Source organism: Typopeltis vanoorti, chromosome 15 (genome assembly GCF_054136105.1).
Source record: "Typopeltis vanoorti isolate ZY-2024b chromosome 15, IOZ_Tvanoo_1.0, whole genome shotgun sequence".
Lineage (NCBI taxonomy): Eukaryota > Metazoa > Arthropoda > Arachnida > Uropygi > Thelyphonidae > Typopeltis > Typopeltis vanoorti.
Window position 1 is genome coordinate 28,554,548 of NC_143563.1, and position 23,173 is coordinate 28,577,720.

The following is a 23,173-nucleotide window of genomic DNA, read 5'->3' on the forward strand; positions in this document are numbered from 1 at the left end:
ATACTTTTCCAACTTTGCCTTCAGCTTATAAAATGGCAAGAGATCCATCACTTATTGAGAACTGTTTATACTCAAAGTAAACCAACTTTTCTTACAAAGTGTCGCTCTGAAATGGATAAAAGCATTTCGGCTTGGGCGCAAATATATATGTTTAAAAATTGCCGTTACTAAATCAGTATCATAATAACTTCTAAGTTGTGTAGCGCGACTCTGTTTCATGGTGGAGAGCAAAGTAATGTCCATTTAACAATTTCATTTACATTGCAACTCAGCACACTATCCAAGTTTAGAAAGTTCTTTAGAAATTGAAAAGGTTTTGTTTCTAGAACTGAGAGTGGAACAGAATTTTATTATAAATGAGAAAACTTAAATCTGCGTTTTCTCAAATGAAAGTATACGAAAAACAAATACTTATTTTTTACGAAACAACATTCAAGTCATTTTCAGTTACAAAACCCCAAGCTCGACTATCTTTAATTTTACGTGAGTTCGCGCAGTGATGCTTAGCTGCATCATTCTGGGTGAAAACCAATTTCACAGTTGATGAAAAACAATTTCATCAACAAAAATTGTTTTTCTGGTATAGGTTAACGAGATTTTATGTAACTATTTTACGTTTATGGGTTTTCGAGGTAGAAGAAATCTTCGCAGTTAAGCAATAAAACATACGAGAACATTTCTTAATCATTACACGTAAATTCATTGTGGAGATACTACATTATTCATAGGATAAGAAGCAACGGTACCAAAAGTTGCTGATCACGTACACATCTAAAATACTGCTCCCGAGAAGCTGACAAATAGTTCTTTCCAAATATCCTTTCTGTCGAGAAAGAGACAGGATGACATATATTGACTCAACTAGCTTTAGGTATTTATATAAATAAACGGAACTGCTATTTCTGCTTATATCCGACATGCAGTTTAAAAGGTTATAATTGTAGGAGTAATGTGGATGTTTGTATTCATTGGTTCACCGATGAATACAAGCATCCAGATTACTTAGCTGATGAATGCTAATGGATAAAATGAAGAAATGCCTAAACAGGAGTTGTGTTTACGGTAAATCTCACATAAATATGCCTTACGACATATATTTACATGAAATCAAATACGTATTTATCTTTAACATAGCCTAAAGTAACCCAAGATTATTTTATTTTACGAAATTCAAGTTTCCTTCAAGTAATAGGAAGTGCCTGCCTACCTTCAGTTATATTCTATTTTAATATAACAAATTTTATAATAAAGTATCTTATGTTTTTTCAGTGAACCAAGGACTAAAGGAAGCAGAAGTTGGCCAAAATTTAGACTACTCCTTGAATTGCAGAAAGAAATTTACAATCTCGATGATTTTAAAATGATGTTGCAAGTCAAGAACCTGTTTCATCAGTATTTGGCTTACTTTTATTTACATATGAAATGTTTTATAAGAGCCTGTGTAGCTCAGTGGATGTGGTGTTTGCACACCACGGCGCTTGGCCGCACGAAAGAAGATTTGGTTTCGAGTCTAGTCGGCGACTAGAGGAAGAGGAAATTTTTCTAAGCCTTTTTTCGACCGGTTCCCGAGTTAGTCGATCTCTGGCACGGGCAAGCGGGTTTTTCCTCCCGGAAACTCGGGTTTTTCGTCCCGTAAACTCAAGAAAATCGACCGTAGAACCCACATTATTTCAGACATTAAATATATTGTGTTAGGGTTAGGGACCACGAGATGGCAGCACATTTCAGCCGTCTCTCTTCGCTGTGTACCGCTTAATTAGTTATAGCCTTGGGCCATCTATCTCTCTGATTGGTACCAGTGGAGATTGAACTGCCCACTCAGTCTCCAAAAGTTAGATAGGGCTAAAAGGCCTCGCCTACTTCCATATACGGGAATAAAAAGGCGTGAGCTGATTTTTTTTTTATTTTGTTTTATAAGCTCTCACGTATTTTTAGATAAAGTAAATAAAATAGAAGTGGAATAAATTTTCGAAATCGGTTGAATGACCTGTACATATATCTAGGGCATTATACTTTCTTCTCCATCCTTCCAAATGTGCAGAAATCGTCATTTGGGATCTTAACATAAGAAATTATTATTTTTCACTCATGGAACGGTAAATCCTGTAGAAATGCCTGTAATAGAGATGGGGAAGAAGAAGAAGAAGAAGAAGGGGAAAAAACTGCCCCTTTTTAGCCTTTTTCTCTCTTTTTTAAAATTTACTCGTGGTTCTATTATTATTATTGTTGTTGTTGTTGTTGTTGTTGTGATTCTGGGATCGACGCTATTCATGAAACAACACGTGATCTTGCTAAACCGATATTTTCAGTAAAAATGCAAAGTATTAAACTTAAAATCTTAAGCAAATGGTGCTGTAATATCTCTTCACTTTTTTTTTTTAATTTTGTAAGGAACCCCCATACAAATATAATATTTTCACATCTTTATTTGCGAGTAATATTGAGAACTTCTATAGCAGTCTGAATACTGGATTGCTGACGCTGTGAAGAAAGATAACCAGGCGAATGGGATTATATCATATGCCAGGATTGTCCGGGGAAGATGAACTTTACATGCTCCGGATTGTCGGAGGCTACTTGGAGAGCAAAGTCCAACACACGCAAGTTACAGTGGTGATGTAGCATATGCGGAAGCAAAACGAGATCGATCTACACAATGGACACATAAGATAACCGCTCAAAGGATGTATATAACATACTGGAAATATGTGAGCTAAATTTTAGCTTAGTATAGAAAAAGGAGATGACTAGAAAAAAATTCATCGAGAAAGTTTTCAAGAACCTCATGAGAGAGAATATAAATACAAAAAAAAATAGTACTTATGAAGATTTCATCTGATACAACAATAAGAGCTTTGAAGAGATTTTTGAGATTCTTACGGACATCAAGAGAATTATTATAATAATTTAACAATCAGACTAAACTTGAAAGAAAATGAATAAATCTGTAGGAAGTTGTATACTTTAAAACTAAAATAGCGCAACTAAAGCAGGGTAATCTTAATATACACCTACAGAGACGGCATAACTGACAATAGAACAGGAAACTTACAAAAACAATATAACAAATAAATGATGGATGTGAAAATAAAATGGAAACTGAGAATATCTAAGAAGATAATATACTGACAAAACGAAACTAAGGAAATTCAAAAATAAGACTTACCACTAAGACGCATAATACTAACTAGTCAGAAGGTGAAAGGCCAATATTCATCTCAGAATATTTGACGCCATACTTCAACGATCTTCACTTTTAAATACAATAAAAAACAATATTAATTTTTATTGCACATGAATACAAAACTGCTCGTGAGGAAACGAAGTACAGTACACGAATACCTTAAGGGAGTAAAGTCCTATACCTTAAAACTTTAAATATCATGATTATGGCAAATCCTGCAGATGATCTTCATTTGATAAATATAAAGCAAAACCCTAGCACACTTCCACGAATTAAATAAAAAGTTTATTCTGAAAAATTCATCCTGAAACTGTAACATTGTGGAACGTGCAGATGTTTTAATCTTAATTGAAACCACTTGTACAGAATGGAAAACAATGAAAATCCTACTCACTGAGGATCTATTAGCCATATATTTACCTGTAAACTAACAAAACAGAAAAGAGGAATGCGTGTCTATGTTAAATCAACCACCACTGCAACATAACTGTTCCATTTACAGCAGCAGAATATAAACTTTTGAAAATAAAAGATATCAGAGAACGCTCACTTTACTAGCATTGCACCATATGCCAGACCATGACATGATTACTTTCCTTCACGAAACAAGAAACTACATAAGGAATTTAAGTTTAAAACTACAGTAATCTAGTTGTGAATTATGATATGAGCATCAATGCAGAGTAAAGGAGGAAAATCGTCTGGTTGGCAAATGCATCGATCACATTAACGTAAAATTGGATCAGGATATTAAGCACCATACTCACCTAATTAAAAGAAAACTGGCTGGGTTGATCGTTACTTTATAGAATTAAAGATCGTGCTTACTAAAGAAGCAAAACTGCATAAGAACTGAAAATAACAGAACACAGACTACATTATGGATTCAAGTCTATCAACAAATCCAGAACACCGGTTTGGACAGCTTAATCTATGTAAACTTTCCGTAAGCAACATACGATTTATCCACAAAACATTCCAGGATATGCAAGAACGCAACCAGACAACTACGAAATAAAAAGAAAAATCAGGTGTTCCATCTGAATTAACATCGAAATTTTCTATTCAATCTGAGAGAAAATGCACATTATATAAAAAAAGTGTGGAGTTAATTACAACTGAAGCCAAAGGTGATCTGTCAGGGAATAAATGAGCTGATAAATAAAAGAAAAAAGAACGCCCAAGAATTACTACTAAAATATTTCGTCCAGAAGTTTCAAGCTTACAGATCGCCAATACCTTCAATAAAACCTTCAAAACGACACCTTTTGAGTGGAAAGACCTCGATTCAAATCCCGTCTTGGATGCGATGAGCCTTTATTTGAGCTTCATCTCAAATTGTGCTCAGTTAGAGAGCACGTCAATTAAGATCCATGCAAAACTGGAACTGTTAATACAAATTAATAAGTTTGTATGGGGGGGGGGAAAGGTTACCAAAAGCGTGAATTTTTGAAGGCGGCACGCTTTATGATAGACAGAGAAGTGAATATTATAGTTGTCGTGCATGGATCGAATGAAAGAGCAAAAGGAAGCGATAAAAAAATAATACAAGTGTCTATTATATTCTTTGGCGAAGTATTTAGTCTAATCTCGTTCACAATGTTGTCTATTCTTCAAAAAGGCTTCTTATGGAAAGTTCATCTTCAGTGTTTACTGAGTTTAATTCGAAATTTCTTTGTTGAATTTGGGTTTTCTTTTCTAATGGATTCAAACGTTTCCTAAAATATAGAAACGTAACCAATCCCCATTTCATATTAGATGTTTAGAAAAGTCTTCATTCCCAGAATTCTTCTTCTTGGGCACTACAGCCCCATGTAGGGCCTTGATCTTCCATTTTTGGGTTTCATAACTCACTACGAGGTGGGGTAGTTACCCCCACTCTGAACCATGTGTAATTGTCTGTGAAAAGTTGTGTTCTTAAGACCGGTTTGCCTGTTTCTCGGGAGAAAAACCCCAGATAAACTGGGGAGAAAAACCTTGCAGTCAACGCCCAAGAACGACTGACTTGGCTATAGCTGAGAAAGATCCTTAAGTTCCTCACGTCGGCGACGAGAAACGAACGCAGGACACTGCTTTCCCAGGTTGTGGAGCGCGTAGCCACTCGGACTTATTCCCAGAATTAATATAATAAATCCATTTACCATTTCCTTTAGAAGTTGAAAAAAATTATCTTATGGGTATTGCTTAAGGGATAATTTTTCTAAGATATACTGATATAAAACAGAAACGTGGAAGAAATCTTAACATAAAGACGCTAACTTCTATGAACAAACGAAAAAATATAATGCCAGCATATTCGCCGATTGCAATGGCGCTGGCAATAAAAACACAAACGAGGGAATCAAAGGAAACGATCTTGTTAAAAGTTTTCTGTAGAAAGAAATGAAAGAAGTAAACATTTAATTGAACTACAAAAAAAAGTTTGGGAAAAACGAACAATAACTGTGCGGTTACTAAATCACCCACATTTTTAGGTTCTTTTTCTTTTCTTTACATTTTTTAACTTTAATTTGAGCAATGCAACTTCCGTATAGAATAGAATCGGATAACGGCATTTCTCTGAAAGAAAAAAAAAAAAAAACTGTCGCAATACATGCAGGCTCAAAAACTGTTCTCAAATTTTTTTTTTTTTTTTTGTTAATTATACAGTCTATTTTTATCCTTCTTTCGAGCAGAGATTATTGTAATAATTTCATTGAATGAGTAGAAACGAAATTATGAACGTAGCGAGTGAAAAAACTTCCTGTTTTCTACATTAAAAGGAAAAAAAAAAACTAAGCATTCTCGCTTGGACCAGTGTCAAGCGAAAAAGATATATTTAGGGAATAAATATAACATAAGAAATATTCATTTCCTTCCATTTTATAATATAACTACATTATAATTATAATAATAAATATATAGTTATATTTTAGTTATATATATTTTATAAAATATTTATGATAATATAAAATAATATTATATATATATATATATATATATATATATATTGTTCTAATTCTCGGATCTCAGTCAGTACATAAAAGTATGAACATATCCCAATTCCGAGTTAATACAACAAATCATTATATATATATATATACTGTATATATATACATACACAAACTAGCGGACCCTCCCCCTGGCGCCTACGGCGCAGAACCCCCAGTGTTCCGGACTCGTAAGCAGGTTCTCCTTGAATTCTTGAATTCTGATGACTCGAAACGGAGTTTCCCCCCCCCCCCCTAGCGCCTACTCCCCCTCCCCCGAGTTCCGGACTGGTAGGCCGGTTCTCCTTGAATTCTGATGACTCGAATTTTGAAGACTCGACACTCAGGGTAGCCCCTGAGTTTCAAAACATTTCAAATAACTTGACAAAAAACGTGACACAAAAACGTTACATAAAAAGGCTTATCATTATATATATATATATATATATATATATATATATATATATATATATATATATATATATATATATATATATATATATATATATATATATATATATATATATATATATATATATATATATATATATATATATATATATATATAGTCTATTTTTATCTGCTTCTTTCAGAAGTCGATATATTTTCATCCTATACAAATGCTGTTTCTATTTCTCTCCATATTCCTTGATTTTTTCATTAATGTTGTAAATATCTAACTGTTTTCTGTTTTCCTTTTTATGTGATTTAATTGTTCTTAAAAATCTAATTCCTGATGCCTGTATATGACTTTGATCTTTCCTTTTAACAGTCCAGGTGGGAGTGGCCATTACTTGATAAAATATAAGTTGAGTTTCTGTTTAGTTTTGTTTTTTATTCAGCATAAAATGTGTTATTATGCAATCCAAACAATTAAACTGTGGCACCTGTTCTATTATTTTTGCTTCTATGATTAATTACTTCTTTTATGAGATCTTTAATCTTTATTTTAATAATTATATATATATATATATATATGTAATTATGGACTTCTATTCGGTTGTTGTGATACATTTTAAAAAAATATAGATTTAATGACTTAAAAACCGAGGTAACTTATAAAGTGTTTTATGAGAATAATACAACTAGTTTCGGCTTATAACAGCCTTCATCAGGTATTCATTAAAGGAATAAAATAGTAATAAACATTGAAGCATCTAAAAAACTGAAAATTTACAGGTAAAACTTGCAACACATAATTGAAACAAAAAACGTTGTATTTTTTAAGTTGTTCTAACTGGCGCGCTATTGTTTATTGCGTGTGTGCGTGCAGGCTCTCGTGAACGCCAATATTGAAGAACTGCAGTATGGCTATCTGGGATGTTATAACTCAAATTGCTGTTTAAGTGTTCAGGATTCAGGATGATTTCCCTGGATTCCACGATTTTTCTTTCGAACTCATCACCACACGGCGAAAAATATTTTCTGATTTATCCCAGCAAACGGAGTGACTTTGGAGATTATCATTAGGATTTTTGAGAAAAGAATATGACTTGACAACTCAGTTGCACGTGATCTTTTATAGGAGATGTCTCTCTTATGCTCCTCGATAATACGTTGTTCAATAGATTTGTTGGTTTATCCAAAATAAGGGATACTGCAATCACACTATAATTTATATACACCTGGATATTTTAGGTTGTGATGAATAGGTTTTAGATGGCTGATAAGAGAACGGATTTTTGAAAGTGGGGTGAAGAACGTCCTGATGTTGTATTTTTAAGGACCTTATCCAATTTGTTAGAGACTGTGCTAATGTATGGGATGGAGATGCTACCTTTAAAATTATTATTAGTTTCTGTGGTGTACTGTCTAGGAGGATCCAGAAGAAATTTCTTAATCGTTTTTTCGGAGTATCCATTTTGTTTAAAGATAAGATATAGGTGATTTATTTCTTTTTGGAGTTCATCCAGTTCATTCAAAAGAGAGCGTGCTCTGTGTCCTAAGGTAGATATAGTTACGCTCACTACATCCTCTTATACCACGCATCTATGGAGTTCCTAAGATACATAAGGAAAACACCCCTCTTCGCCCAATCCTGGAAGGAATTGATTCACCTACTTACAATCTTTCAAAATATGTAGCAAAGCACCTCAAATGTTTCTCCAATAAATCCTCATCATTCATCAAAAACACCACAGACTTTGTTTCTCATATCAAAGATATTTCCATTAATGAAAATGACATTATAGCAAATTTTGAGATTGTTTCTTTATTTAGTAACGTTCCTACAGACGAAGTACTTACATTACTAAAGGAAAAATTATCAAAAACATTGTTAGCTTTATTAAAACATTGCATTCATTCTGGTTACTTCAGATATCGGGACTCCATTTAACAACAAAAACAAGGCCTGGCAATGGGCAACCCATTGTTCCCAATTCTAGCAAACATTTTCCAAGAAGATTTTGAAACGAAAGCCATATCTTCCTTCTCATTTAAACCAAAACTTTGGAACCGTTATGTTGATGATATTTTCATTATATGGAGTCACGGACGCACCGCTCTCATAGATTTTCTTCATCATCTTAACAACCGACAGCCTAATATAAAATTTACTGCTGATCTAGAACAAAATAACTCCTTACCTTTCATGGATGTAATGATTACACGATGCTCTGAAAGATTAAAAATCTCTATATACAGGAAACCTACTCATACCAATAGATATCTACATAGTCATTCTCATCATTTCCCACCATAGAAGCTTGGAACTATATCTACCTTAGGACACAGAGCACGCTCTCTTTTGAATGAACTGGATGAACTCCAAAAAGAAATAAATCACCTATCTTATCTTTAAAAAATGGATACTCCGAAAAAAACGATTCAGAAATTTCTTCTGGATCCTACTAGACAGTACACCACAGAAACTAATAATATTAAAGGTAGCATCTCCATCCCATACATTAGCACAGTCTCTAACAAATTGGCTAAGGTCCTTAAAAATACAACATCAGGACGTTCTTCACCACACTTTCAAAAATCCGTTCTCTTATCAGCCATCGAAAACCTATTCGTCACAACCTAAAATATCCAGGTGTATATAAATTATGGTGTGATTGCAATATCCCTTATTTTGGACAAACCAACAAATCTATTGAATAACATATCGAGGAGCATAAGAGAGACATATCCTATAAAAGATCACGTGCAACTGCGTTGTCAAGTCATATTATTTTCTCAAACAATCCTAATGATAATCTCCAAAGTCACTCCGTTTGCTGGGATAAATCAGAAAATATTTTTCGCTGTGGTGATGAGTTCGAAAGAAAAATCGTGGAATCCAGGGAAATCATCCTGAATCCTGAACACTTAAACAGCAATTTGAGTTATAACATTCCAGATAGCCATACTGCAGTTATTCAATATTGGCGTTCACGAGAGCCTGCAAGCACACACGCAATAAACAATAGCGCGCCAGTTAGAACAACTTAAAAAATACAACGTTTTTTGTTTCAATTATGTGTTTGCAAGTTTTACCTGTAATTTTCAGTTTTTAGATGCTTCAATGTTTATTACTATTCTCTTCCTTAATGAATACCTGATGAAGGCTGTTATAAGCCGAAACTAGTTGTATTATTCTCATAAAAAATTTATAAGTTACCTCGGTTTTTAAGTCATTAAATCTAGATTAAAAAAAAATATATATATATATATATATATACAGGGTGGTTCAAAATTCTACGTACAAAGTTTGAGGGAAGGTAGAGAACATCAAAATCAACCATATTCACATAAGAAAGAATGACCGGAAAAGCCAACGGAAGGTACTAACATGGACAGAAAGATACAGAAATAACACAAGGCAGTAAGTAGTGTAAAAAACTTTATTAGGCATAACTGAACAGTTCAATAGTAGTTGGATACATAATATGGTAAACGAGGTGCATGTCTGCCATCTCAGCGTTCGTAAAACGATGCATGTTCTTCGTACGACGTAGAAAGCTTGAATGAGGAAGCCCCAATTGTTCACCTGGAGCACTGGCGAACAGCGTCACCTATCATTTTCGGTGGCGTTTCCGGTCATGCTTTTCTATGTGAATATGGTTGATTTTGATGTTCTCTACCTCCCCTCAAAGTTTGTACGTGGAATTTTGAACCACCATATATATATATATATATTTTTTTTTTTTTTTCTAAAGAATTCAATGAAAGGTTTTTTAAAGAATTGCGTATGGAAGAACACATGAGGGACATTACTTACAAGAGACAGAGAGCCAGTGCATTATCTAGTCATATCCTTTTCTCGGCTAATCCTAATGATGAAAGCCAAAGTCACAAAGTCTGCTAGGAAAAATCTACTAACATCTTCCGTTGCAATGATGAACTAGAGAGAAAAATCGTTGAATCTATGGAAATCTTCTTCAATCCTGTTCATCTAAATAATAACTTGAGCTACAACCTCCCAGATAGTCATTCAGCTGTAATTATGTACTGGCGTTAATGAGATGCTACTAGCACGTACTTTCCCAACAATACAACTAACGAAAGAACAACTTTAAATACAACCACAACGATTTAATGTCAATTATGTATAGAGACTCTCTATGATGTTCATAGTTTATTTAAGCTTCAGTGTTTTAGTGTTTTTTCTTTTTTGTTTCTTTTATAATGTCACCTGATGAAGGCTGTTACAAGCCGAAACTAGTCGTGTTTTTATATTAAAACCTTTTTACTTAAATCTCAGTTCAAGTCATTCAATTATTTTTAAAAAAAATGTATGTTAACCGAGTTAATGATCATTCTTTCATATATATATATATATATATATATATATATATATATATATATATATATATATATATATATATATATATATATATATATATTTTATATATATATATATATTTTATATATATATATATATATATATATATATATATATATATTCAACTTCCAGGGATGACCACTTGTTCTGGCCCCTCCAGCCAAGTGCTGAAATATTTCCCCTGCATCAATCCTATGAAACCCTTTAAGCAACCAATATATATATACAGGGTGTTCGGGATAAATTTGACAGTTTCGTAAGGAAAAAGAAAATCTTCTTTGTATCTATTAAATTTAATGAATTGACAAAAAAACATTACAGGCAGAGTTAATTACAATACTATCAACAAGATTTACTCAAAATAACCACCATTAGCATCGATCACACTTCAATTCTGCTTCGGAACCTCGAACAAGCTGATGCTACAGTCTCCCTGGGAAGGGCCGCAAAAACTGTTTTAATTTTATCCATTAACTGGGCTTTTGTATTACTGGAAGTGCGATTGGTGTCTTTTTCAACTGCGCCCCATACAAAATAATCCATGGGGTTAAGGTCTGGGGAGTTTGGAGGCCAAACATTTGGACTGGTGAAGTCGTAGAAATTTTCAGACAACCATTTTTGACTTTTCCCAGAGGTGTGGCAAGGGGCCGAATCCTGCTGCCATACATACGGCCTACCATTGGCTACCCTTGTTATCCAGGGCTTGACTACAGTTAGCAACTCCACGAACAAAGCCCGAATTCCAATGCCAGGGTTCTTCAACACCTGTTCCTGCAGATTTGCGAGGAATTCTGCTGTACGAACGCAATCAGATCGTCTGCTAGGGATCTTTCTTCTTGCTACATCCTCGTAGTCACCATTGCAAGTCTCTAGTTCATGCCTGATTGTTTTTACTGTATTCAGGGAGCATTGGGCAACAGTCGTAATATCCTTATTTTGATGGCGGGCACGAATCATCATGATACAAGTTATTCTCTTCCATGATTCAGGTGGGTTCCAGCTATCCATCCTTTCTGACATCTTGTATATGAATGAAGAAGGGTCCAAACTTTTAAATGAAGAGAAGTGTGTGTTAATACATGTAACTTACGGAAAAATATAATTAATTATAAATATGTCAAATTTATCCCGAACACCCTGTATATATATATATATATATATATATATATATATACACACACGGACACCTTCATAGAGTCAGAAGACTCATCGCGGGATCCCAATCTATCCAAACAATCTATCATACCTCTCTTTTTTCTACCCATTAACAGAACAAAGCGCTCACACCTAACTTTGGCAACCCATTTCAATCATTCACAACTCTCCAAGCAAAAAATCAAGAGTCCTCACACCCCTACTAACCACACATTGATTCAACTTCCAGGGATGACCACTTGTTCTGGCCCCTCCAGCCAAGTGCTGAAATATTTCCCCTGCATCAATCCTATGAAACCCTTTAAGCAACTTAAATGCTTCTATCAACCAACTTCTGTAATCCACACACACCTTCAATCTATCCTCATAGGGAAAATTCCACAGACCACTCACCATCTTGGTCACTCGCCTCTGGATCCTCTCCACTGCTTCCTCATCCCCAAGAAACCCAGGGGACCAGACTTGAGCATAGTAATCCAGATGTGAGCGCATCAAGACTTTATAAAAAAGAACACAACTTCCTTATCTCTACTTGTTAATGTGTTCTTCAATAGCCAAGTAATCTTATGGGCTTAGCAATATGTCCTCTAAAATTGAACTCTTTGTCTACCACCACCCCTAAATCTCTAGGTTCATCTATTTCCTGGAGTACAATGCCATCAATGTGATACACGGCTTGTAATCTTTTTATCCCAAAATGCATATATATAATAACCGGTTAGTGCTAGTTATTATACGACAATAATTCTTAAGCCTTGCAATGATATTTTGTCATTTTTCATTCTTTTCTTTTTTTTTACTAGCAGTTCTTAATTAACAGTAAAAAAAATCACTGATTTTCATTTTACATTAGTATGCGTAATAAAGTACTGTAGGTTTTAAATTTTGCGTAGATGATTTTCACGTGAAACAGCTTTTAATATATATACTGTATTTAATATATGGCTTTTTTTTTTGTTGTTGTTGTTTTGGTAGTGGCGCAAGGCGCCACTACCAAAACACTGTGTCAACAAAATATTTCTCATTTCAAAGTGACCTTATGTAAGAAAACATTGACACCGGCGTCAAAACTTGCAAGCAGCAGTGCCCCCTCTGTCATATGAGTGCGCAATATAAAGCGCACCCTAAAAGATATAAAATGAAAGATAGATGAGTGTACTTTCAGTGTGCACTCTGTTTTCATTAAATCATTTTTACAAATAAATACCTTAACAAGTACTTTATTTATTTACTTTTTTAATAAAGCAATATTTTAAGATTATTATTATTTACATTTTAAGATTATTATTATAAATGGCTAATTCATAAAGATTAATATATTACGTGTTTCGAATAATCACTTCGTTTCTTTGCATGTGAGACTCAATGGTCTCTCACGGCCAAGCAACTTGGTTTCTTTAAAACTTAATTAATACTCTGATTGGGAGATTAATCCTATCTGCATAGTGTATTATGGCTGTATTTTGCATGAGTTCTTTTGGGCCTCTTTGCCTGGATGAAAAACGCGAGTTTCCGGGAGGGTAAGCCCTTTCATGAGACCGGCTAACTCACCTTAACTTGAAAAGCGTTGATAAAGGTTCTTCGCATTCTATTACTATTATTATCACCACTCAATCCACCTACTACAACGAACCTCAACTACATCTACGCCATCTACCGCTCGCCACCATCACTAATATTTTCAAAGACAATCACAAACATCCATGCCCACGGCGGGATTCGAACCCGCAGCCTTTTGGCTGGAGAGCGGATACGCTAACCACTCGGCCAACCAGGCGGCTAAATTCTAGATGGGATACGAACATATGTCTTTCCAACCGAATGGCATCGTTGAAACCGACAGAGTTACACAGTCTCTTGTTTCGAATAATATAATGCTATATGTAAGGAAAAAAAAAAAAAACTAAAAAGAAGAATTCAGCTAGGTGGGATGGCTTTCGACAAACTGAAAAAATCCCTGTGTCGTAAAATACGACCTGAGTCTTATACCCAATGTATCATTCCACTTATGACATATGGATTAGAGATATGGCCAATAACCAAGCAAATACTCACAGTATTAAAAACAAAGCAAAAAAAAACTGAGTGTAAAATGGGAAATTGCCATGTAAATGTCAGAAGTCAAGTAGAAATAAAAAGCGAAAATAGGAGAAAAGAAACAAAGATGTTGTATATAGAGGAGTTATTTTTAAAATGAAAATGGAAATACTACATATTGCCAGGATGAAAGTGATCAATGGAAAAAGACATTCATCCAATGCTACCCATATGAAGGCAGACAGATGCCTGGTCGACTAGAAAGAAGATGGAAGGGTGACCTAGTGAGATAACTGGAGAATGTTGGTATTATCGGGAAGCTTTCAACAGAGAAAGATGAAGACAAATGAGAAGGCCTGAACCAAAAATGGTTATAAAAATGATTTAGAAGAGAAAAGAGATAATGATTATAATTGAATAAAGACATTAGAAATGTAAAGTATATATGCATATACTTTTAACCTCTGTATACAACTCCTACTCACGAAAGGTCCATAGCACATTAGTGGGGCAGGACTAGGAATTTTTTCTCATTTTTTATTAATTTATATACACATTTACCTGGTCCGGAAACCTTGCTCTGGAGACTAGACATGGAATCTTTACAAGCCACTTCAGGAAGCGGGCAATGAAATTCATCTATCACCTAAAGAAAATCAAATACATCCATGTCCACGGCGGGATTCGAACCCACAGCCTAGAGATCAGATAAACTAATCACGCGGCCAATCAGGTCGGCGAATATTTTGCCGGCATCAGAGACTTTTAAAATGGCTTTAATGACTTGTGGACACATCTTGTAGGACGTCCAAGTGGTTTCGTGCCAAAAGCTATTTTCAGAACTGTCTTAAGGGTTACTACATTTTTTGACATATCCATAACCTACTGCAAAATGTAAATGTATAAACTTATGATTGTTCATCGTTTATACTTGAATATCTTCACTAATCGATTTGTGAGTTTTTGCAAGAGTATAAAACCGAATTTCTTGAACCGGAACTCCTCCATCGTCGTACGAAACCGGATAATCGTTCATTTGAAAAGTCCTAATAACGATTCCTTACGTCCTAGACTTTGAACCCATCTCTTCGGCCAAAGAATAACTTCCATTTATGACTTATATAAGAAAAGCATTGCCAATAATTATCAATCGTTCATGAAAAAGTTGATAAATTCGAACTATTTCTAACGGATGGGCCTAATTCGAATTTAAAATAAAATAAAATAAAAATCGATTAGTCATCAGGTATTAAGGGATGATCTAATGGATATATAAAGGAAGTGCAAAATTCAGTTAAAGTACCCATAAAAAGGCGAACACGGGTTCAGAGGAAGAATAAGAATTATACCAGGTGGTCAGTGTGGTCCATTAAAATGCAATTATGTTTATTAATCTTTTGATGTGTAATAGCTATTTATTACATATCAGGCAAATGCATCACCAAAGCAAAACGAGTGAAAAGTTAAAACAAGAAATACCACTATTTCCTATCCAGTATATATACACTTCCGAGAAGCTAGCGAATATTCGTTCAACCTTGAGTCCTTCCTTCCTTTAACTCTACCTTCCGTAGAAGGGTTGATGTTCTCACACTGTAGAGGATTATTAGCCTTTTAATGCATGTCTAAAGAAAAAAGTGTTGTAATGGAGCCTTAACTCAAAGCCTTATAAGTATGGCAACATTACAATTTCTGGTATTCTTATTTATTTCCTAACTACAATTTTACGATATGCCAAAGAATGCAAGAACTAAATCTTTCATTCGTGAGGAGGTTTCTGTGGTTAAGAAGTTCAATATAATTATTCCGGTTTTGTGACCACATGTTTATTAAAGAAAACTGTTTTTAAAACTAAACAAGTACTAAAAACAACACCCGACAAGTTTCGTTAGTCAGACTAACATCTTCAGGGGTAAAGAGAACTAAAAGTCTAAAGCATAAACTATTAGAAATTACGAAAATTAGTTCATTTGTCGGTATTGTGAACATCAAAACGGTCGTTAAAAAACCGAATAACAGATCTATACAATCGTTAATGAGTGTTAGCTGGAGACAATGCTATTTGTTGTCGCATTCTGTGGTTCACTCTGTCCGAGGTCTGAAATTGATAAATTTTTAATAAACGATGAACAAGCTTGATTTAAAATCAAACATTGGTTGTTGTTGCATTGCGTAGGAATTTTAATCGTATTTGCTGCCTCTTTGAATTTTCTTGTGAAACAATTCTTATCTATATAGGACAATTCTTATCTATATAGGACATCTATATAGAGTACATCATGACCGGTAGAGATTGTGTGAAATGCCAATTCTGATTTTTGTTCTCTCTTATTTTGTGCGTCCTTTTCATGTTCGCTCATGCGGATTTCTCCCGATCTCCCCGTCTGGCCCACATAGCAAATGTCACAGGAACAGTGAATATTATAAACCCCTGGTTTTTTCATTGGGTGATGTGAAGGTTTCGGAGGATGAAGAGATCTTGATATTTTTTCAAGTGGCAGGAAAGTCACTTTTATGTTGTATTTGTAGAGAAGTTTGGCTAATTTATCTGTGACATTCTTGATATAAGGGTGACTGCGTTCTTGAAATCTTATTTATTTAAGTTTCTTGTAGGTGCTGTATTGGGAATTTTCTTAATTAATTTAGTATTGAAACCATTCAGTTGTAGGATCTGTGTTAAGTATTGTATTTCTTCTTTCCGTTTTTTTTCTGTACTGGGGATGTTGTATGCTTTATCCCTTAAGGTTTTTATTAGGCCTATTTTTTGCTTGGGGCGGTGATGTGAAGTAGCGTGCAGAAATCTTCCTGTGTTTGTTGGTTTTCTATAGATGGAGAAAGATAATCTGTGTTTTCTTTCATTTAGTTCTCTTTACCCCTGAAGATGCTAGTCTGCCTACTAACGAAACTTGTCGGGTGTTGCTTTTAGTACTTGTTTAGTTTTAAAAACAGTTTACTTTAATAAACATGTGGTCACAAAACCGGAATAATTATATTAAGTCTTTCATTATTTATTAGCTACCAATCAAGCATCGTTGTGAAGATATATTTATTTAAAGAATATGTTAACGGTCAGAATATGTCCTCCTATGTCATACAATGTATGTGGCTGAGCTGTTGTTGAGTCGTCTGTCCTTCCTTATTATTTTATTTTTAGGCATCCTATACCGTCTTTAATTTTTCGAAACCAAGCACTATAAAAAAGTAAAAGACGCAAGTTTTGTGCCTCTCACTTTCACTTTTTTATTATTTTATCCATAAAGAATGCCTAAAAAAGGGATGCAGAATGGTTTTAAATTTTTGAGGCCTATTTTCCTTCTTTCAGTATTCTCTCCAAAATATTAAACTGTTAAAGAAAAGTCAAGTTTCACAGAAAAAGATACGTTCTCTTAGAACGACTGCTTTCAGGCAGATCCAAGTACTGAACATGCTTTGCTGAATATCTAATGCTTAGTGTGTTGACTTTTTTAGATTCAATGTAAACTGGCATTAGCAATCTTTTTATACCTACGAAATGCCTTTGGGCAATGAAATCTTAATAACGAAAATGGAAGCTATGTATATCGAGGTAACGTTTCTAACTTTTTAAAAGTTATTTTAAGGGCTAGCTCGTAAACAATAACAGCAAAACATGCCGGATTCTCTCAGTTCTATATTTGGATTATATAATTTCATTAATAATCTGCATCAACATCATCTGTAGGCTACAAATTATCCTGTAAAAAGTACTCGCTGCGACATAACATTGCACTTTACTTCAAATTTATATTTCGTAAATGAAACACAAAATTTCGTAAATATACATCTGAAAATTAGTAGTTTTTTACTGTATAATTAGATAAATGTTTAAAAAAATGTAAGTATAAAATGCAAGCTAGTAAAGCAACGTTTCCGTTTAAATAAATTGCATAAATGGAATTGCAGAGGCAATTCAAACTACAGTAATTCAAAATGCCAATGCTGTTATATAAGTACTTCGAATTTCATCGGCAGTTTTCTCTTGGGTTGAAACTAATTCATTTCGCTAACACGATTTATATAAAATAAACGTTATTCATTTTTTTTTTTTTTTAAATTATTACCTTCAGAAATTTTTAAGAAAATTATTGCATTCTAATACAAACTGCTCGTATATACAACAGTTTGTATAAGAATAATTTTTCCTATTACAAACTGTATACGAACAACCTGTTCAAAACTAAAACCTCTAATTCTCTAAGAAAATAAAAAATAAAATAATAAAGTAATTAATATGTATTTTAACATAATTACATAAGCGTTACAACCCCAATCAAGCACAGTAGACGCAGTTATGGAAGTTAAAGGGTTCACAGATGACAGTCTACAGAAATAAAAAGACGTATTACTGATCTCACTCGATGTACAAGGAGCCTTCGATCCTACCGTTAATTATTGGTGGCCAGCCTTAATTAATCAATTAAGATATTTTAAATGTCCGAAAAAATCTACTCTACCTTACAATAAATTATTTTACAGACAAAAGAGCAACCACGACATTGAAAACTACAGCTGTAACGAATGAAGTCCAACGAGGCTGTCCGGAAGTTTCTACTGTGGACCATCAGGAATATCCAGTACGACTCGTAATTAAGACTTCCTTTCACTACAGAAACAAAATCATAGCTTTCGCTGATCATGCGGTGATAATGATTCTGGGACGCGACAGCTTAGAAGTATCGGCCAACGAAGAACACTTTAAAATTGCAGAGTCGGCACCTGAGAAGAAAGTTATCTTCGATAACACCAAGTCTAAAATGCTCCACATCTCACGCAAAAAAAGAAAAACAACCTGTAACGGGGAAGTTCTCGAGGTAGCCATTGAACTAAAATACCCAGGAATAACAATAGATGAAAAATTTACCTTCAACAAGCACATCTCATATGTTGCTGAAAAAAAGCTTACAAATAGTATACATTCTAGCTAAGTCAGCAAGGATAAAGTGGGCATTGGGCCAACGAGCGCTAAAAACAATATATAACGGAGCTATACTACCATTGATATCTTATGATGCACCTGCTTGGAAATATGCACTAAAATCTAAGGAAAACCGAAAAAAGTTAAACAGAGTTTTAACGCCTTATAGATACAAATAATTAAAGAACACAGGACAATATCTTTCGAAGCAGTTTGCGTTATTGCTTTTGTAATTCCGATCTTCCTGAAAATGCAAGAATTCTCTCTTATATATGAAGCCACTTCCGGAAGATATAACGGAAATTTCAACATTGATCCAAATTACTACGAACGTCCGCTTCACTAAAGTAGGTGACCTCACCCGGCAAAGATAACATACTAAGGAGAAGGAAAGCTCTGAAAGTGACGATTTCCATATATACACTGACGGAAGCAAAACCGAAAGAAATGTCGGTTGGTTTTTCACTGACATATTACAGACAATCCATTATACAAGAACGCTGCTCTAGACTGAATCCCCTCCCCCACTTGTTCCAACAACCAAGCAGATGAACTAGATATAGTTTGTTCACTTACATATCTCGGGGAATTAGAACCCAACACCTCTCATCAAAAGACAGCAAAAATTTACAGTGACAGGAGAAGCACTAGAGACGGCATTAAAACTACACCTAGCGTTAATAGAACAGACAAGAAATCTGGTTTCGAATCTCATTCTAGAGGGATTGGAAATCAAGTTCTGTTGGGTGAAGGCATATACTGGGGTAGCAGAAAACGAGAGAGTTGATCGGCTGGCTAAAGAATAGATGTAAAAGAATATAGATGTAAAAATCTAAATGACAATATGAATATTGATACAAAAATATAAATATAAATTAATCAGCACTTGGAAGTTACATGTAATATAAGCATTGTATGCAATGGAGCATATAGGAAAAAACAACATACACACTGAATGGCTATTTTATGGGAAGTATATAATATTAGTTATTTTGCTTGTTAAACATCATGATCTCTAGCCTATTTTAGGCACGAAATAGATGTTCCTTAACGCGCAAAAAGGAATAATTCAATACCTACCTATGCCATAAATTAATTTATTTTCTTATAACTGAAAACTGATATATGCCTGCTAATAAGAAATGAAACCAATCCAAGAGATAAGAATATAATGTTGCAACTTCTTTAAAATTATTCACAATTTATTTACGATAATCTCAAAAGCCTAGGTATTGATATCTATTTTAATAATTAAGTTTATTCAGTTTTAAGTTTATGGCAGCTGATCTTCCTGTATGCCTGTAAACTACAAACTACACGGGAAATTTAATTATTATTATTATTATTATTTGACACCTCCAATGAGTGCAAGGACTCATCAAGGGAGGACGCTGTACGACATACAGCGCACATAATCTACATACCTTAATCCTTCAATTACACGCTGCGCAATTATCCATTATCTATATATAATGGCACTAACACCCGCTAATAATTTATTTTATCTGTAAATTGGGTGTGTGCTTTGGCCGATTTGCCTGTTTTCGGGATGCAAATGAGTTTCCAGCTGCAAAAACCTTGCTGCAAAAGAAGAATAATAATAATAAATTCAGAATTTATAATATGCAATTGTATAGAATAGATCAGTTTGCATAGTGTTCTGTAACTAAAACAACTTTGCGAAAAACACTTAACTATGTGTAATTATATAGCTACTTACAACTTCGTCGCGCAGTGGAATAACTGCAAAAAAAAAAAATTTTTTTTAACTTGCTCTTTGGCAGAGTGCACTGTGCTCAAACTTTATATAAAAATTAGGTTGAAAACAAGAGTCTGAAAATGCCAAGCTGAAAATGCAAATTTCAGCATTGTAAAGGTAACTATTTTAGGGAAAATAAAAATATTTGCAAAAGGATAATTATAAACTTATCTTTATTAAAAATTCGTTTGCAAAGGCAAACGAATTTTCCACTGCGAAGAAACTCTAAATAATAATAACAATAATTCTCAAGTAAAACATATTTGCCAAATTGAAGCTGTTAAGCGTTCTTTCTTTCAAACTAATGATCTTAACTTCAACAGAATAAATTTTTTTATTACACTTATATATATTTAATTAAGAACCGAGGTTAAAAACAAAATTCAGATTAATCTAATTAAAATACTTCCGGCAAACCAGTATATTTTGAATATTCGAGATATACCTGTATTTCTGATTATAAGTTTATCATCAGAAATATAGGTATATAGGTTCAATAGCTTGTCCAGTTAAAACCTTTAAAATACTTTAAAATAGAAGACAAAAATACTATCACCAATGACATATTTCAAATAAATATCAAGGAACTTGTGGCAAAAAGCGGGGCATTCCTGCATGCTTTGCGCTATCAAAATAGCTATTTGAAACTTTGAAACTTTATCTTAGTATAAATACTCGTTTATATATATATATATATATATATATATATATATATATATATATATATATATATATATATATATATATATATATATATATATATATATATATATATATATATATATATATATATATATATATATATATATATATATAATTAAAGAATATGATATTTAACTTAATAATATAGCTGACTGAATTTAGAAAATAAAGCAAACATTAAATATTTAAATATTGTGTTTGGTCTCTACACATATAATATAGAGGTCACTGCGCTTGTCTATCTTTTCGAATAAAAGTTCTGCATATTAACTACAGTATTCTCTTCCAAATTTAAATATTTTAATATATTTAAATTTGGAACATCAATTATTCGTGACAAATAAAAATAATATTAAATAAAAATAATATTAAATAAATATTAAAAAAAGATAAACGACTGCGTTTCCATATTATTATAGACATGTCTAAGTAGATTCCAGTGAGGAATATTCTAATTCCATGGAGATTGTATAATAGCAATAATAATAATAATAATAATAATAATAATAATAATAATAAATTATATCGGTACTATAACTTGAAATATCTGGTCTGTATTTTAAAAAGAGCGATTATAAAAATAACCTGTTAAGTCAAACAAGTGCTATTTTTTCTGATTTATGTTCATATATATATTAATAAATATATGTGTCATGCGAAATTATTATTACTATTATTACGAGACACCTCCATAAATTATATTTATGAATAATTTATTATAGCAAATTACCACAAGCATGCTATACAAACAGTGCTGCCTTGGATGTAAATTAAACTATTTTCCAGAATATTAAATAATATTGTTTGCGCTAGATTTATTAATACCAGTATAAGATTAATAATAATCATAATTATATTTCATTGAGGTCTACTACTTAGAGTAAATTTCGTGATCGCATAATCTCTGATACTGGTAAGATTGCAATTAAATAACCACACCGTTATGTTAGTGTAATCAATTCAACCCCTGTGGTTCAAGCTTCTCAGCATCACACTGTGGTAGCAATGCTCGGTAACGAACGAATGGTTTGTTATCGTCTGCTGGGTTATGACTTACGTAAGATTGCTCCTACCTTTCAGATCGACGATCCAGGGAAAGCTGCCAATAACAAAGAACGTGATAACACAAAAATCCAACAATCTGCTCCCCATGGCTCTGATCATCATGCGAAACACTTCATGTTTACTATTGCTTCCCCAGCACTACTCACTAGTGTTAAATATGAACAGTCCACTGCTGAGAACAAAGTACAGTGGTGCCTCCGGGTGTCTTTTCTTGGAATTACAGTGTTTCTCTTCTTTTTTTTTTTTAAATATTGAGTTCAGTCTGTAACAACGCTACGAGCGCCTTTGTTAGAGAGCTTTTTTTATGCAAAGAAGAAAAGTAAAAAAAAAAAAATTAATTACACTTAATAAATAAAAGGACAGTAACGGCACGATGGAACAAATAAGAGAGCTGTATTTACGGCTTCATCCATATTTATAGATTAGGGATGCATGCATTAAGCTATCGCTTGAAAGGAAAGGAAAGGATTAATTTGCATTTTACGTTTATTTTCTTCAAAATACTTCTCGTTATGAAAAGTAGTAGAAATTGTTATCAACATAATTGCTTAAATGATTTGGTTGCTAATCAATATTGCAGTTGAGATCTTACGATCTT

The 23,173-nt window shown here is 33.4% G+C and overlaps 1 protein-coding gene across 1 annotated transcript in view; it reads right to left on the reverse strand.

The window, feature by feature from the left end:
- Positions 1-22,713, reverse strand: part of LOC150098547 (uncharacterized) — a 257,681-nt gene extending 234,968 nt beyond the window's left edge. Inside the window, exon 1 of the mRNA XM_090405369.1 lies at positions 22,584-22,713. Coding sequence (XP_090261495.1) covers positions 22,584-22,677 — 94 coding nt within the window. The 5' untranslated portion in view covers positions 22,678-22,713. The remainder of the gene's footprint in view (positions 1-22,583) is intronic.
- Between the last annotated feature and the right edge of the window lie 460 nt (positions 22,714-23,173).